Source organism: Triticum urartu, chromosome 7 (genome assembly GCF_003073215.2).
Source record: "Triticum urartu cultivar G1812 chromosome 7, Tu2.1, whole genome shotgun sequence".
Taxonomy (NCBI): domain Eukaryota; kingdom Viridiplantae; phylum Streptophyta; class Magnoliopsida; order Poales; family Poaceae; genus Triticum; species Triticum urartu.
Window position 1 is genome coordinate 685,446,810 of NC_053028.1, and position 18,200 is coordinate 685,465,009.

General features: G+C 48.2%; 1 protein-coding gene and 1 pseudogene across 1 annotated transcript; one reads left to right on the plus strand and one right to left on the minus strand.

The window, feature by feature from the left end:
* Positions 1-14,149, minus strand: part of LOC125519412 — a 30,965-nt pseudogene extending 16,816 nt beyond the window's left edge.
* Positions 14,150-14,215: 66 nt separating this feature from the next.
* Positions 14,216-14,855, plus strand: LOC125521631 (small polypeptide DEVIL 4-like). Its single transcript, XM_048686693.1, has one exon. It carries the CDS (start codon positions 14,433-14,435, stop codon positions 14,553-14,555), a length of 123 nt encoding a protein of 40 aa, XP_048542650.1. The 5' UTR covers positions 14,216-14,432; the 3' UTR covers positions 14,556-14,855.
* Positions 14,856-18,200: the final 3,345 nt, after the last annotated feature.

Sequence of the window (18,200 nt, forward strand, 5' to 3'; positions counted from 1 at the left end):
AAGAAGGCCGTGAAATTTTGCGTGAGATCCATGAAGGAGATTGTGGTCACCACGCCGGTTCAAAGTCTCTGGTGGCTAAAGCGTTTCGCCATGGTTTTTATTGGTTAACTGCTCATGCTGATACGGAGGATCTGGTCATACGATGTGATGGTTGCCAAAGGTTTTCAAGGCATGCTCATGTACCGGCTCAAGAATTCAGAATGATTCCAATTACTTGGCCGTTTGCGACTTGGGGGCTGGATATGGTTGGGCCTTTCAAAAGGTCCAAAGATAAGAAGACCCACCTCCTGGTGGCGGTTGACAAGTTTACAAAGTGGGTGGAGGCAGAACCTGTTAGCAAGTGTGATGCGGCCACGGTGGTTCAGTTTATCAAAAAGGTGATTTTCCGGTTTGGCTTTCCACACAGTATTATCACAGATAATGGTACCAATTTGTCCAAAGGTGCTATGAAGGAGTTCTGCGAACGGGAGCACATCCGGCTCGACGTTTCATCAGTGGCACATCCACAGTCCAATGGTCAAGCAGAAAGAGCTAATCAAGAGATCTTGAGAGGCATCAAGCCCCGACTCATGGTTCCTTTGCAGAGAACGCCGGGTTGTTGGGTAGAAGAATTACCATCTGTGTTATGGAGCATCAATACAACACCCAACAGATCAACAGGATACACACCGTTCTTCATGGTTTATGGATCGGAGGCGGTTCTCCCCAGTGATATCCATCATGATTCACCTCGTTTCACGGCTTATATTGAAGCGGACAACGAGACAGCACGGCAAGATGCTTTGGACCGGTTGGATGAAGAGCATGACATCGCAGCCGCCCGATCGGCGATTTACCAGCAGGATCTTCGTCGTTATCATAGTCGCTGGGTCAGAACCAGAACCTTTCAGGAAGGAGATTTGGTGCTTCGGCTCATCCAAGATCAGACTGATATGCATAAGCTATCCCCACCTTGGGAGGGGCCTTTCGTGGTCAGCAAGAATCTGCACAACGGGTCGTACTATCTGATCGATATTCGAGAGCATAAGGACTCACGTACATCAGAGGAGGAGACTAACAGGCCGTGGAATATAGCTCATCTTCGGCCTTACTATACCTGAGCCATTGGCTATACTTATGTACATATTACGACAATGTATATATTATGATTAAATATAATAAACCGGAACCTCAGCTAAAGCGGGGTATCTGTTCTTTTACATCATGTGAGGTTACACAGAGTTGCTCTAAAGCGGCCTCCGGTTTACCCCTTGAGTTCGCTTTGCTAAAAGCATTGTGTTATATCACTTGGAGGATTGGTCGTGTCCGAACCAATACCATGCCTCTTGATAAGCGAGAGCCACCAGATCACTTGGGGACTTGGTCATGTCTGAACCAGTCATGCCTCTTGATCGGCCTAAGGCCACAGAATCACTTGGGGGCTTGGTCGAACCCGAACCATGACCATGCCATTTGGTCGGCATAAATGCCACAGTTTCATTTGGGGACCTGGCTGACTAGAACCATAGTTACACCTAACGGGAGCTTGGTCGTGTTTGGCCATGGTAACGCCATTTGATCATCTTAAATAAACCTTTTTTGGCAAACGGTTTTGTCGTTGCTTTTGCTTCACACTTTTCTTTGAAGGGGTTTTTTTGCTTTTCATTGTGTTTTTTAAACCGACAAAGTTTTTTAACCAATCAATTGACGGAACACAGTTCACGTCAATCCGGAGACTATTTGTCCGGTTTGGTCCTTGTTGTTAACATCCTCTTATGGAGTAACACGGTGTTTATTATAACCCGGCATGGTTTACATGGTAAACCAGAGTGATATATATATATATATATATATATATATATATATATATATATATATATACAGGAGCTGTTATCTCCTCCAACAGTGTGGGTTTGCAAAACTCCGCTTCAAGATTGGCCAAGCCAACTTCACGCTCAATGATGGCAGGTATTATGTATCTCAAAAATTTGATCATATACTTAAAATTTTGTTTTGATTTCATATATGCAGACATCATATTCCGCCTGACGGTACAACCGCGGTGGCACTTGACGAATTTTTCATTTCAGAAAGTGTTTTGGAAAGTTCATTACCACAGGAAGAACAAATTATGCACGAAGGCATATCAACATCAAAGGTATCAGCTAGCCTATTACAAGGCAACATGGTGCCCATAATAATATAATTGTTTTTCGCAAAGGAGAGGCAGTTTAAAACCGGCTTCCGGTTCAAGTTTAGTCACCAGCCTGGCCTGATGGTTGTGGGTCATCCTGTGCCGCTTCAGCCTCCGTTTCTCTACCCAGTGGCTGGAAATCCACAGTTGTCCAGTCGATTCCCATTAATGCTTGAAAAATAGCTTCATCATGGATCAGCAATGACGGGTCAATATCGGGAGCGTAAGTATGCTTACGGATTGGAGGGATCAGATTTTCCGATTCATGGATTGGTGCAGCTATTCGCTTGTTCTGACCGTCATATTGGGCTTGATAATGAGACAAGTCTGCTTCCTCAGCCAGTTGACAAGCTAGCGGACGTACCTCCCGGTTTATTGCTCGCAGATTCGCTTCGCCAAATTCTGACCCATCTTCCTTCAAGCTGGGATAGCCCTGAGCCGCTTCAATAGGATCAAAATCCGGCACCCAGGCTTTTGCCCGGATTAAGGCATTGATTGCACCGGTTCGAGCAGCAGATTTCTTCAGCTCTTCAACCCAGGCAGGAAGCACCGACAGTTTCATCAGAGTATCTTGAATCAAAGTGGGCGCCGATTTGTTATGAGATGCGGTACAGATGATCCGCTGGGCACCAGTATACAATTGTTCAACCAATGTATAGGCGGCTTTTAGTTTCTTCCGCACATCTGACCCCAAGTGACCAATGCGTGTCCCTGAAATACCATAAAGGGTTAATAAACCGGCGACTCTATCAGAAGGCAGAGCCAATTCAGAAGGCAAACTGGCTTACCAAAGATAGCAGTAGTCATGGCATGCACGTGCCGCTTTATGCTGGTCAGTTCATCCGCCACTGGTTTTAGTGCAGCCTCGGCATCCTCTGCTCGTTTGATCAAAGCGGACTTTTCAGTGGCCCAATCCGCCCGCTTCTTCTTGAAGCTCTCCTTAAGCTGTTCCATGGCGCTTAAAGCGCTAGCCAATTCCTCTTTTGCTTTGGAGGTTTCAGCCTGTTGGGTTTTCAGGTTTTCTTGGAGATCGGTGACTTGGTTTTCTTTCGTCTTCAGCTCCGCCTGCATGCATACAGATATATGCTTCAACAAATCGGTATAAGGATTCAAGTACCAATCACATAACAAGTTATGCACTTAGCACTTGGGGGCTAATGCATATTCGGTCTTCATCTTTCAATTGCTTACAAAGTCCCAAGATCAATACAAGTATTCAACTTGGCACTTGGGGGATAATGGCTATTTGCTCGTATATATTCTGATGCGGCAATTTCAATTACTTAAAGTACCGGTTTAACTATGTTAAGTTGAACCGGCCCTTGGGGGCTACATCAGTGAATTTCAAAGCATCAAGATTTATATTGGTAAGTCCCGGTTTGAAAGAATATTACAAACCGGCCCTTGGGGGCTAGGAGAGTCAGCAAGAATGGAAGCATACAAGCAGGAAGGAGCATATGGAAGTTACCTCATATTTCTCTTTCATCATATTAACCAGACCGGCTTCATAGTCGCGACTGGTATACAACCGGTTCAGATAGCCGGAATGGATATCTTGGGCGTTCAGAGCAACATAAGTCGTCAAATCAGCGTTCCACTTGCCTTTGCCAAAGGCAGCAAATTCTTCCTTGGCAGAATGTTTGGATAAAGCGATAGGATTGCTTGGCTCAGTATGGCCAGTTCCAGTAATGACAACCTCATCAATCCGAATGGAACCTGTGGGTTGATTGACAGGACCTGAGGCGTCAGTAGGTCTCTCTTCAGCAATAAGATCATCGTCCTGCTGCGGTGGATCGTTGGGTATATCCTCAGGAACAGCCGCTTCAAGATTGGGTGTCTTGCCTGGTTCAAGAATGACATCTTCTTCGGCCGCTTTGTCCAGGCGGGCCTTCTTGCTTGGCCTAGGTTTGGCCCTGAGAAGAATAACAAAATCAAATACAACATATGTTCTAAGGCAATGTACTGCAAACATCACAATAAGTATAGCTTACCCAAGCACCGTTTTGAGCGGTGGGAGCTGAGTAGCCGATGACTCGCCAGAAGATGAGTGGGAAGTAACCTGGTAATCGGAGTCAGACGGATTAAGAGGTTGACGAAAGCAGCCCGCTTTAGGACAAGCACTGACAAGCAAATTAGAGACCTCTGAATGGCGTTTCCGAACCGGACTGTTCGGTAAACCGGCGGAGGTAACTACCTGGCCGCTGTGCCGGGTGGTGCGACGAGCTTCGTGTTGTTGGGTCTTCATAAGAAGTTTAGGATCCAAATAAGCAAGAGGATGAGAAAATTTAACTTTCCGGTTTGCCTGACGGATTTTTTGTGAAGGCAAAGTTTCTGAATCGGAAGAGAGAATAATTACCTCTGCAACATCCGCGTGGCTGGCTTCGGCATCATCCTGACAAATATCATCATCAATAAAACGCATGAAAAATAAACCAAGTGAGTCAAGCTCTACCTCAAAGTCCGGATTATCCACCTCATCATCAAGGGACGGATTAGAAGATGCAGTGGTTCTTTTCCTGTGGGCAGTCTTCTTCACAGCTTTAGTCTTTTGCCGGGTTGCTCTTTTCGGTTTGTCAGGTTTTTCTGGTTTCTCCTGCGGCAGTTTTTTGCTCCAAAATGGATCATTGCCCTGATTATGCAGACACTGATATTAAAAACAATGACCAGACATATCAATAACAGATTCAGCAAAGAGAAAAATCAAAGTCTTACAGCTGGCGGTTTGTTGGTGGCACAGAAGGGAAGCAGGCCAGTTCTAGCGCAGACGTGTTCCGGTTCATTCAGTATCTTATGCACAGCCTCTGTGATTTCTTCATCAGAGAGCTGGAGTTTTGAATGTCGCACATCAAACCGAAGCGCTGACTAAGGGGCAGTATGCTCCATGATATCCAACAGCGAGCGAGATCAACCCCTGTTAAACCGTTGGCCATAAAGGCTCTGAGCTTTGACAGCTGGGGAGCATATTTGCTTCTCTCCTGGGCAGTCAATCTTTGAGGAAAAGGGTATGTATTGCTGAGCCGCTCCGGACGAAAGCCAGGCAAGGGATTCTCACCAGCAGGGGAGGTGTCTTTGCAGTAGAACCATGTCTGATTCCACTCCTTGGGGTGACTGTGCAGCTTGGCGTGAGGGTATGTGACCTCTTTCCTTTTCTGAATCGCCATGCCACCCAACTCCGTATTAGAGCCATCAGTAAACTCAGTACGGCGGTTTAGATGGAAAAGGTCTCTGAACAATTCCACTGTGGGCTCCTCTTGAAAGAACACCTCACAGAGCACTTGGAAGTGGCACATATTTGTAACAGAGTTGGGGCCAGTGTCTTGCGGATGGAGTTTGAAATCGGCTAAAACATCCCGGTAAAACTTAGAACCGGGCGGCTTAAAGCCCCGGGCTAAGTGATCTACGAAAACAACAACCTCTCCTTCTCGAGGTGTGGGAGGGCATTCTTTGCCAGGAGCCCTCCAATGGATGGTATCTTTGCTGCCTAAAGCGCCAATCAGGACTAAATCGTCCAGTTGATCCTCTGTGACGCGAGAAGGAACCCAATTGCACTCATATACTTGCTTGGCCATGATGGAATCTACAAGGTAGAAGATCCCGGTTCAAAAATGCATTTGATCAAGGTACGTTGGCATGGGCACTGTTAAACCGGAGACAGACCTATCTGAACTGGAGTTTCATGAAGCAACCAACATCTGGCGGTTCAACAAGGGGACTAATGGCATATACCGGTTTGGAAAATTTTCTATAAGGTTAAACCACCTGATCTAAGCATTGAAAAGCTGAGATTGCGGATGGACAAGTACGCACAAACAGGTTTCACAAGATTTCTTTACAGCATTGGATCTGAAGCAAGTTCAGAGAAGAGATAAATACTTAGAGGTTCAAAGGAGCAGTACCGAACCAATGAGCAAAACGTTCATATAGACCCATGGTTTGAGATGCATAAGTAAAGGCGAAGGTCAAACAACTATCATTGCACAGAATAAAGATTTGTGGATTCATCTAAAGATCTATTGTATGAGCAAGAGGCAGACGATGAACACTGAAGAACTGCGAAACCCTAGGCCAGATCTGCGGGGGAAAAGATAGAAGATTTACCGGAGCTGAGGAAGATGTGGAAGGTTGCCGCGATGTTCTGGTGCGCTCAGGTTGATGCAGCGGCCAAGGATGAGGCAGAGGTCAACGGCGGCGGTGGAGCTACGAGGCTGGCGACGCAAGGAAGATGAAGAAGGCACGGAAGGAGAAAAGAAATGACCCTTCGGTCCTATTTATAAGGCGAAAGAACATGAGTCAGGCGCAACAATCAAGGGGCCACAAAACGGAGCTGTCGCCTCGATTTCTGCCGATCTATTAAACAAAGAAGCATAATGGATAGCTTCGTTATGACAGGTGATGTCACTCCGGTTTACAGCAATCAGAGAAGATGACATCATGGCGGTTTACCAATTTATAAGAAGATGTTGAAGATGAAGCTTTTACTAAAGGATTGACATGAACCCGTTCAAATCAATCTGGGGCCTAATGTTGGGGATATTACTACTGGGCGTAAACCGTCCTATCTGGGCCGGGTTAACTTCGTCAGTAGTTAAGTAAGTTAAAGCCCAAGAAGACAGAGGAGGGCTCAAGGCCCATGGTCGGCTCAAGGCCTGCAGCCGTAAACCGGCGTTAGTAGTTAACCTGTATTGTAAGTTAGGAATAAGAAGAGACCAAACCGGACACATCTATGAGCCGGTATTGGGACTCCGTAAGCTGACGAGAGACACCCGTGTATATAAGGGGACGACCCGGCGGCGGTTCAAGGACAACAGACAACAACTCGAGACATAGGCGAAGCTTGTTTGCTCCCTAGTCATCGAAACCCCATCAATTCCATCACAACTAGACGTAGGCTTTTACCTTCATCGAAGGGGCCGAACTAGTATAAACTCTCTTGCGTCCTTGTGTCCGCTTTAACCCCTTCAAGCTAATCCGTCGCGATGGCTCCACGACTAAGTCCTTTCTCTAGGACATCTGCCATGAAAAAACCACGACAGGATCCATGTATGAAAACGAAGTATGGACTTTGACTGACTTGCCCGATGATCGGCGAGCCATAGAAAATAAATGGATCTTTAAGAAGACAGACGCGGATGGTAATGTGACCATCTATAAAGCTCGGCTTGTCGCTAAGGGTTATCGACAAGTTCAAGGGGTTGACTACGATGAGACTTTCTCACCCGTAGCGAAGCTGAAGTCCGTCCGAATCATGTTAGCAATTTCCGCATTCTATGATTATGAGATATGGAAAATGGACGTCAAAATGGCATTCCTTAATGGTTTCCTTAAGGAAGAATTGTATATGATGCAGCCGGAAGGTTTTGTCGATCCTAAGAATGCTGACAAGGTGTGCAAGCTCCAACGCTCAATCTATGGGCTGGTGCAAGCATCTCGGAGTTGGAACATTTGATTTGATGAGATGATCAAAGCATTTGGGTTTACGCAGACTTATGGAGAAGCCTGTGTCTACAAGAAAGTGAGTGGGAGCTCAGTAGCATTTCTCATATTATATGTGGATGACATACTATTGATGGGAAATGATATAGAATTCTTGGAAAGCATAAAGGCCTACTTGAACAAGTGTTTTTCAATGAAGGACCTTGGAGAAGCTGCTTATATATTAGGCATCAAGATCTATAGAGATAGATCGAGACACCTCATTGGTCTTTCACAAAGTACGTACCTTGACAAGATATTAAAGAAGTTCAATATGGATCAGTCCAAGAACGGGTTCTTGCCTGTATTGCAAGGTATGAGATTGAGCACGGCTCAATGCCCGACCACGGCAGAAGATAGAGAAAAGATGAGTGTCGTCCCCTATGCCTCGGCCATTGGGTCTATCATGTATGCCATGCCGTGTACCAGACCTGATGTAAACCTTGCCGTAAGTTTGGTAGGAAGGTACCAAAGTAATCCCGGCATGGAACATTGGACAGCGGTCAAGAATATCCTGAAGTACCTGAAAAGGACTGAGGATATGTTTCTCGTCTATGGAGGTGACGAAGAGCTCGTCGTAAAGGGTTACGTCGATGCTAGCTTCGACACAGATCTGGATGACTCTAAGTCACAAACCGGATACGTGTATATTTTGAATGGTGGGGCAGTCAGCTGGTGCAGTTGCAAGCAAAGCGTCGTGGCGGGATCTACATGTGAAGCGGAGTACATGGCAGCCTCAGAGGCAGCACAAGAAGCAATCTAGGTGAAGGAGGTCATTACCGACCTAGGAGTTATTCCCAATGCGTCGGGCCCGATGACTCTCTTCTGTGACAACACTGGAGCTATTGCCCTTGCCAAGGAGCCCAGGTTTCACAGGAAGACCAGGCATATCAAGCGTCACTTCAACTCCATTCGTGAAAATGTTCAAAATGGAGACATAGATATTTGTAAAGTGCATACGGACCTGAATGTCGCAGATCCGTTGACTAAGCCTCTTCCTCGAGCAAAACATGATCAACACCAGAACTCTATGGGTGTTCGATTCATCACAATGTAACTAGATTATTGACTCTAGTGCAAGTGGGAGACTGTTGGAAATATGCCCTAGAGGCAATAATAAAATGGTTATTATTATATTTCCTTGTTCATGATAATTGTCTACTGTTCATGCTATAATTGTGTTATCCGGAAATCGTAATACATGTGTGAATATATAGACCACAACATGTCCCCAGTAAGCCTCTAGTTGACTAGCTCGTTGATCAACAGATAGTCATGGTTTCCTGACTATGGACATTAGATCTCATTGATAACGGGATCACATCATTAGAAGAATGATGTGATGGACAAGACCCAATCTTAAGCATAGCACAAGATCGTGTAGTTCGTCTGCTAGAGCTTTTCTAATGTCAAGTATCTTTTTCCTTAGACCATGAGATTGTGCAACTCCCGGATACTGTAGGAATACTTTGGGTGTGCCAAACGTCACAACGTAACTGGGTGACTATAAAGGTGCACTATGGGTATCTCCGAAAGCGTCTGCTGGGTTGGCACGAATCGAGACTGGGATTTGTCACTCCGCATGACGGAGAGGTATCTCTGGGCCCACTCAGTAAAACATCATCATAATGAGCTCAATGTGACTAAGGGTTGGTCACGGGATGATGTGTTAGGGAACGAGTAAAGTGACTTGCCGGTAACGAGATTGAACGAGGTATTGGGATACCAACGATTGAATCTCGGACAAGTAACGTACTGATTAACAAAGGGAATTGAATACGGGATTGATTGAATCCTCGACATCGTGGTTCATCCGATGAGATCATCGTGGAATATGTGGGAGCCAACATGGGTATCTAGATCCCGCTGTTGGCTATTGGCCGGAGAGTTGTCTCGGTCATGTCTGCATGGTTCCCGAACCCGTAGGGTCTACACACTTAAGGTTCGGTGACGCTAGGGTTGTAGAGATATTAGTATGCGGTAACCCAAAAGTAGTTTGGAGTCCCGGATGAGATCCCGGACGTCACGAGGAGTTCCGGAATGGTCCGGAGGTAAAGATTTATATATAGGAAGTCCAGTTTTGGCCACCGGGAAAGTTTCGGGGGTCATTGGTATTGTACCGGAACCACCGGAAGGGTCCCGGGGGTCCACCGGGTAGGGCCACCTATCCCGGAGGGCCCCATGGGCTGAAGTGGGAAGGGAACCAGCCCCTGGTGGGCTGGTGCGCCCCCATGGGCCTAGGGTTAGAAACACTAAGGGTGGGGGCGCCTCCACCTGGCTTGGGGGCCAAGCCACCCCTTGGCCGCCCCCCCCCATCTAGAGGGGCCGACACCCCCCTGACCCCTATATATAGTGGAGGGGAGGGAGGGAAGCCGCACCCCAAGTCCCTGGCGCCTCCCTCTCCCCCCGTGACACCTCTCCCTCTCGTTGGTGCTTGGCGAAGCCCTGCCGAGATCCCGCTGCTTCCACCACCACGCCGTCGTGCTGCTGGATCTCCATCAACCTCTCCTCTCCCCTTGCTGGATCAAGAAGGAGGAGACGTCTCTCCCAACCGTACGTGTGTTGAACGCGGAGGTGCCGTCCGTTCGGCGCTCGGTCATCAGTGATTTGGATCACGACGAGTACGACTCCATCAACCCCGTTCTCTTGAACACTTCCGCTCGCGATCTACAAGGGTATGTAGATGCACTCCCCTCTCCCTCGTTGCTAGATGACTCCATAGATTGATCTTGGTGATGCGTAGAAATTTTAAAATTCTGCTACTTTCCCCAACAGGAACATTTGCCTCAGGTCCCGTGTCATCAAGAGTATGACTCTCTGACTGCAAAGACACCATTACAGGGGCACCACGGGCTAATGACTGACCTGCCACATTGTCATGGCTCATAGGGTTACCATCACGACTTGCCTGCGTGTAGTAAACAGATCGACCACTTTCTGCCCAATTTCCTTGTTGTATGCTGGGTTGCTGCTGATCCATATCATGAGGAAGCTCATTGAGATCAGGGCGCAACTCATTGAGATCAAACATTTTTTTCCTTTTTTTGGATGCTGCCACACACTCCCTGCACATATATAAAAGAAGAAATTGATGTCATCAGTTGGTAACCACAGAAAAAGTGTTTCAAACAACCTAAAATTTTAGTAAATAGGCATTTGCACACCATTTTGTGATATTCTTAGTTCCAAAAGCAACATGACTGTAGCATAATCTTTATTATAATAGTTATGAATTTTTTTTGTTTGCACAGAGTTGTTATATTAGTTGCACAGTTTGCAGTAAATAGCTGGCAAGAGCATGACTTCTTTTTACTACAGAGTTTTCTAACTTTTTCCTTTTTGTTTTGTTGCAATGATCTGTAGGTTTCCGTTTCGCAAGGAGCTCTTTTCATATTTTTCTGCACATAATTGGATGTTACATTTGATAAGGAAAATCCAGGTGAAAGAAGAAAGAAGAATTGGAGGACAGATTATAGTTATATGTTTTTCATCGCCGTTTATGTTTCTAGTTCTGGTATATTTGAACATATTAATATGGTTTGCAATAGGTGTGGGACCAGAATATATGTGTGAGACAAAATTATATGTGTGAATATGTTAATATGGTTTGTGGCTTCATTAGCCATGGACAAAAGTTCTTGTGTTTTTGCTGTTGCACTACAGATTTCTGGTTTTCGCTAGAATAGACGTCTCAATTGCAAGGATGCATTTTTCCACTTGGCCAGCATACATATTCAGTTGGACAATCAATGTTTTTAGTTGACTAGAATAGATGTCTCAGCTGGCCAGGTTGCATTTATTTCAGTTTTTGGCCAACATGCATGTTCAGTTGGACAGTTAATGCATTCAGTTGGCTAGAATAGATGTCTCAGTTAGCCAGGATACATTTTCTCAGTTTTTGGCCAACATGCATGTTTAGTTGGCCAGAAAACATGTTTTTATTTGCACATATACTACAGTTTTTCTAAAGTGTTCACTCACAAACATCTATTGCCAAATATACATGTTTAGTTGGCCAGAATACATGTTTAGTTGGCCAGGATACATGTTTTTTAGTTGGCCAGAAAACACGTGAGGTACAATGCATGTTTTAGTTTTGGCTAGCATGCATGCCGAGTTGCCAGGATATAGGTTCAGTTGGCTGGGATGCATGTTCAGTTGCACATTTATGAATTTTTCGTTGCATATCTATTGGGCAGTCAATTTTTGTTCATTTTGCAAACAATAGCTACAAGTTGGTAGAATGCATGTTTAGTTTTTGGCTACAATGCTTTATTGAGTTGGCTTTAATCATGTTTTAATTGGCCAGAGAACTTATTTTTAGTTGGCTTGTTTAACACATTCAGGTGGTAGAAAATTGTATGGCATGCATCAAGTAGTTTTTGGCTTGTTTAACACATCCAGCAGTAACATCAAGTAGGCTGGTGTGATGTGCCAGATTCACCTCTTTTTTGAAGTAGCTTCTTCATGGATTTGTCCTAGATCTATGGAGAAGGGGGTTTACATATGCCTATGCAGTAGAAGAAAGGGGGAAGTGAAGAGGGGCAGAGGGGGCTTACCTACTTGATCTTACTGCCTGGTATAGCTCTGATCACCCTGCCCTTAGATCCTTTTTTTTTGAAGCAGCTCCTTCTACTTTGGGGCTTCCATGGCGGCTGTGTAGGAGGAAGAAGGGCTGGGGGCGATTCTGTTGGATCTGCTTCTGGCGTGGAGAAGAAGAAGAAGGCAACGTGGGAGGGGCTGAGGCGTGGGGGCGTGCGGGGCGTGGGTGCGAGCTAGGGACAGCTGGCCACGTGGGGCGGTTTCTGTTGGCGGCCGTTCGATCGGTTTGTTTTGGTGGCCAGTCGATTGGTCGGGTAGGTGGCCTTTCTTTTCTGTTTCGCGGAGGATAAGGAGTTTCCCTTTTCAACCGGCCGCTCGGTTGCATTAGTGGGCAGCCGGCCGCCCACTAAACGCGTCCAACTAAAAACCTCCGGCCACGTCGTGCCCACATGCAGCACCGCCTGGACCCTTGACTGGAATCGTTTTAACAGTCATGAAAGTTGATAGATTTGACAATCGACCAATCGAAGAAAGCAAAGATGGTGCTCTCACGCGTGTGCACACCCACCATGCATCCAGGCCGACAGGCGCATATGCACCCACGGCCCCCGACCCCGGGCCGGGCCCCAAGTGGGTTAGCACTACCTCATTAACGTCTGCTGAGAGAGAATCGATGGACTGTCAGAATAGGAAAATGACTGAACGACTACCAGTCGGTCATTAGCACCCCGGCCGGCCGCGACACTCTCTTAACGACTTGTCTTCACGAAAGCACGTGCCAATAATGAAGCTATCGTATAGAGCACCTCTGATCTCACTAGTCGCTAATGAGATCCTGGTGTCTCGTTAATCAACGAAAGCCTTTCTCAAGTCTCAGGCGCGCCTGATCCTGCACGCTAATTGAAAAGATCCTGGTACCTTGACGCAAATTGGTGCTAAAAATAAAATAAAAAAAAATGAAAGGAGTATCTGCGCACTACATAAACTGGTGTCATGGGACATGTCTAAGTATAGATTTTTCACGGCGTTGACGGTTGTGAAGAGAGTCATGGTGGCTACGACCGGAGACCTGTAACGGCAAAGAGGAGTTTTGGTTGCATTGAAAATAGGGAGCCGCGATCTCCGAAGTGAAAGCCTAAAGTATGATCTTCATTGGTTGTACTTGGCAATGGTCTTGCAAAGACATTATTTTTGGGATTTCAGACCCTCTTCAGGATGGAAAATTTCAAGACCTTGATCGGACGACGACAACTGTGCATTGTTTCCCTCTTGAAGGCGTTGCATTTGGAGAACCCTTCCTGTAGTCCGGGTGTTGTCTTTGGTGATGGTTAGAGTCTTGATTTTGCGAGTGTTTCATCACCGCGACAGGGTATTTGTTTTTATGTTTCTCTATTTTTTTTCCTTGGCTAGGTGCATCATTGATGTCTTTCGATATTCTATTGATGCAGAGCCTGGGTGTAATTGGTACTATGTTCGTGATATTAATATATTCTCTTTATCGAAAATTCTGCGTGCAGTGTAAACATTCCCCACTCCGGCGGTTTGCTGCGCTGGACTCGACTAGTGGGGAGTGCCAAACAGTAAAGAGAACGGTGACAGGCCCTAGTCGGGGAGTCCAGAAACAGAAACAGTAGAAAGAAGAGGAAGAAAACGGTGAGCCCTAGTCGAGTCACGAACCACCATGGGAACAAAGACAGAGGAGGCGGTGGCCTGTCCTGTGTCCTCTACTGACCTTGACCTGGAGCGCACGAGAGGGCGTGCGTGCGTGCGTGCGTGGGCATGGCAGCGACCCTTCACCGCCGTGCCCCCGACACATTTTCCACCGGGGCAGGGCAGCGCGCGCACGCACGCGCACACGGCGCTCTCCTCTGACGACGGCCGAACCACCCTGCCCGGCGGTCCGGGGGGCAGCAGGAATCCGCGCCGCGCTGTCCGCCTCGCTGCCTGCCGCTGCACGCCCATGTGGCCCTCCCTCCCCACGCTCGCCCGCATTATCAATTGCTATCTTCTTCCACCCTCGTCCATCTCCCTCACCTTCAACCCTACTACTAGCTGGCTCTTGTGTGCCATCCGGATCTGGATCTAGCCTCCTCCCCCGTCCCTATATATAAGCCCACCCTCGTGCCGTGTTCCGCCGTGCCGAGAAGAAACCATTAGCCAGAGTCAGAGTTCAGCAACACTCCTTCACTAAACCTTGCTCACTTCCAACGATCATTAGCCAGAGTGAGAGAGTGTTGAAGAAAAGATGAAGCTTATGGGGAGGAGCCAGAGGAGAGGAGGAGGCTTGAGCAAGACCTTGAAGGAGCACAAGGCCAGGCTCTACATCATCAAGCGCTGCGTCGTCATGCTCCTGCGGTGGCACGACTGACTCCCTCCCTCCCTCCTTCCATTCCATGGATGGTGTCTGAAGCGAAGATTTCTTTTTCTGATTCTGAATCTGTGATTTGATCGTGCTGTGCCAGAATGGTGTCGGCCGGCGAAGGTTGTACATACAAAAGAGGCCAGCTAATTATAGAAGTAGAAGTAGCAGCAAAGCAATAGGGCTAGGATATAGCGTTCGTTGATTCACCACATCCAGTCCCAGCAAGTGTGTCCCATTGCACTCTTCTTGCATCACTGAAGAATATACTGGGCTGAAAGAGAAGGAATAATCACTGGATCCATCGCTTGTCCCCGTGTCTCGTACCAAAACTTGTGTGATGCAACTGCTATTATTAACCACCACCAGGGCCTCCGATCCGTTGTCGCGCGCCACCGTCCCACGCTGGATTTGCTGCCTCCGCCACCCTCACCGTCGTCCCAGTCCCACACGGGAGCGCGCCCCTTCTTCTCTCCCCCCTCATCTCGCGCTAGGTCGCAGCAAGGAGAGGGGGCCGAAGAGCAAGTCGCCGGAGAGGAGAAGCAAGGCGGTCCAGGCCACGCAGCAGCCGGCCTCCTCGACTCCGATCGGTGTCCGGCCGAGTCCTACTCTACCAGCCTGCCATTCTCCTCTCCCATGTGTGAGTGGGCGTGCCGGGAGGGGAACAAGATGTCACAGCCCTCGAGCGATCTAAGTGGGGGAAGAGGAGATCAAGGGAAGGGAAGGATCAAGGAAAGGGGATCTGGTAGAGACGCGAGGAAGAACAGCTTCGCTTGTGCGTTTGATTTATCTTCATACATCATAATCCTCACTCACGTGGTCGCAGCCGCACATAACCCCCACGGCACGCAGGCCGTCACCAGCTCACCCACTCCCCGGACCCACTTGCAGTGACTCACATGCACTGGTCACGCATTTGCCGTGTGCCTTTGCTTCGCCCGTCGCCTCTTCCATCGCAGCGTCAGCTGGGGCCTTGGTGTCATACGTGACAATCGCCCCCTCTTGCGTGCCGGCTTGTCCCCAAGGCGGAGAAGCAGGAAACTGTTGTTGCAGAGCATCCGGGTCTTCCCAGGTGGACAAGGAAACCGGCAGTTGACTCCACTGTACGCGGATCCGATGCCGCGGCGCCCCCGCCACTTGCACCAGTCTGCTTTCCAGGACCGCGACGAGTGTGTGCTCTGCCTGCAAGATAGAATTCTCAGGAGGGAGGTCAGAATTGATAGGTACCGTAGCTCCTTCCGCCTTCTTGAGTTGCGACACATGTACCACCGGATGTATCTTGCTGCCCACCGGCATCTGGAGCTTGTAGGCGACAGCCCCCACCCGAGCGAGTACTCGGTAAGGATCATAGTAGCGGAATGCCAGCTTTTGATGCGGTCGTTGTGCAACAGACGTTTGGATGAACGGTTGCAGCTTGAGTAGCACCGCATCACCCACTGCAAATTCCCTGTCTGTGCGTTTCCGGTCAGCTTGCGTCTTCATTCTGTCCTGCGCTCTCTTGAGCTGTTGCTGAAGGAGTTCCATCATGACCTGCCGTTCCTGAAGCCAAGCCGCGAGGTCTGGGACCGTGCACGTATCCACTTGAGTAACTCCAAACTCCCTCGGAAGGTGTCCGTAGATCACCTCGAACGGAGTCCTGCCCAGCGACGAATGAAACGAGGTGTTATACCAGTACTCCGCGAGCGCCAACCACTTGGACCAATTCCCAGGACAGGAATGCACAGCACACCTCAAGTAAGCTTCGAGGCATTGGTTCACTCGTTCGGTCTGCCCATCTGTTTGCGGATGGTAAGCTGAGCTAAGTTTCAATTCAGTCCGACAGAGCTTGAAGAGTTCTTGCCATATATTGCTTGTGAATATGCGGTCTCTGTCCGAGATGATGGCTAGCGGTAGTCCATGGAGTCGATAGATCTCTTTCATGAATGTCTTAGCGATCTGAAGGGCTGTGAACGGGTGAGTCAAGGGGATAAAGTGGGCGTACTTGGAGAATTTATCCACCACCACCAGCACTGTGTCATGCCCGCCCGAGCGAGGCAACCCTTCGATGAAGTCCAAAGACACCACGGCCCATGGTTTCTGGGGAATGGGCAGTGGTTGCAGGAGTCCGGCCGGAGATGTGCGCTCCGTCTTGGCTTGTTGACAGATCATACAATCCCGAATCAGAGTTTTTACTTGCTGCTTCATGTTCTTCCAAGCAAAGAGCTGCTTCACCCGATGATAAGTGGCATGGAACCCCGAGTGCCCTCCTGCTGCGCTTGCATGGAGTGCTCGAATCAAGTGCTGTTGCGTATTCTGATCATCCCCGATCCAAATGCGCCCTTTGAAGCGAAGCACTCCGTCCTGAACCACATAGTCCGGTTCGCTGTTAGGATCGAGAGCCAACTTAGCCATGCGCTGTTTAATCCCTCGTCCGAGTGGTAGCTGCGTCGTATGGCCTCCAGCCAAGTCGGTTTGCAGACCGAAATCACTGCGAGCTCAGCCTGGGTGCTATGCGTTTTCCTCGACGGCACATCTGCTGCAAGGTTGGAGAGCCCCGCCTTGTATTGGATCACGAACTGCAGGCCTATGAGCTTGGTGAAGGCCCGTTGCTGAATTGGTGTGTTGAGCCTTTGATCTATGAGGTGCAACAAGCTCTTCTGGTCCGTACGCACGATGAATTCTGCATGTTGAAGGTAAGGCCGCCAATGATCGACCGCGAGAAGCAAAGCCAGGCATTCCTTCTCATAGGCTGATAATCCCAGGTTCTTGGGTGCCAGGGCTTTGCTTAGATACGCTACCGGATGTCCTTGTTGCATTAGCACAGCGCCAATTCCTGAGGCACTAGCGTCCGTCTCGACCACAAATTGTTTCTGAAAATCGGGCAGCGCGAGAACAGGGGCTTCGACCAGAGCACGTTTGAGGGCCAAGAATGCGGTATTTGCTGCCGGGGTCCACACAAAAATGGTGTTCTTCTTGAGGAGTTCGGTAAGTGGTTTGCTGATTACCCCAAAGAACCTGACGAATTTCCTGTAATAGCCTGCGAGCCCAAGAAATCCACGGAGCTCTTTGACATTGGCCGGCACCTCCCAGTCCTGTACTGCACGAATCTTAGTCTGATCTGTAGCTACCCCTCGCTCGCTGATCACATGCCCCAAATAACTGATCTGCTGTTGCGCAAACATGCACTTAGACCGCTTCGCCTTGAGGCCATGATCTGATAACAGCTGAAATACCTGAGACAGTCGTTCTTGGTGAGTTTGCAGATCCTTCGTATGTACCAGGATATCGTCCATAAAGGCCAGAACTCCTTTTTGATTGACCGGAGCCAGCACTGTGTCCATGTTTCCTTGGAAAGTTGCCGGTGCATACGCCAATCCATATGGCATGACACAGAACTGAAAGTGTCCCATATGAGTACGAAATGCTGTTTTGTGTTCGTCCTCCGGCGCCAAACGGATCTGGTGGTATCCTGCGTGAAGATCAAGCTTGGAAAACCATTTGGAACCCGCGATCTCGTCCAACAGCTCATCGATGATGGGCATGGGATAACTTTTCTTGAGAGTAATTGCATTGAGGTGTCGGAAATCGATGCAAAATCGCCATGTCTGATCCTTCTTCTTGACCAACAGCACTGGTGATGAGAAGGCACTCGAACTGGCAGTAATTAGTCCGGCT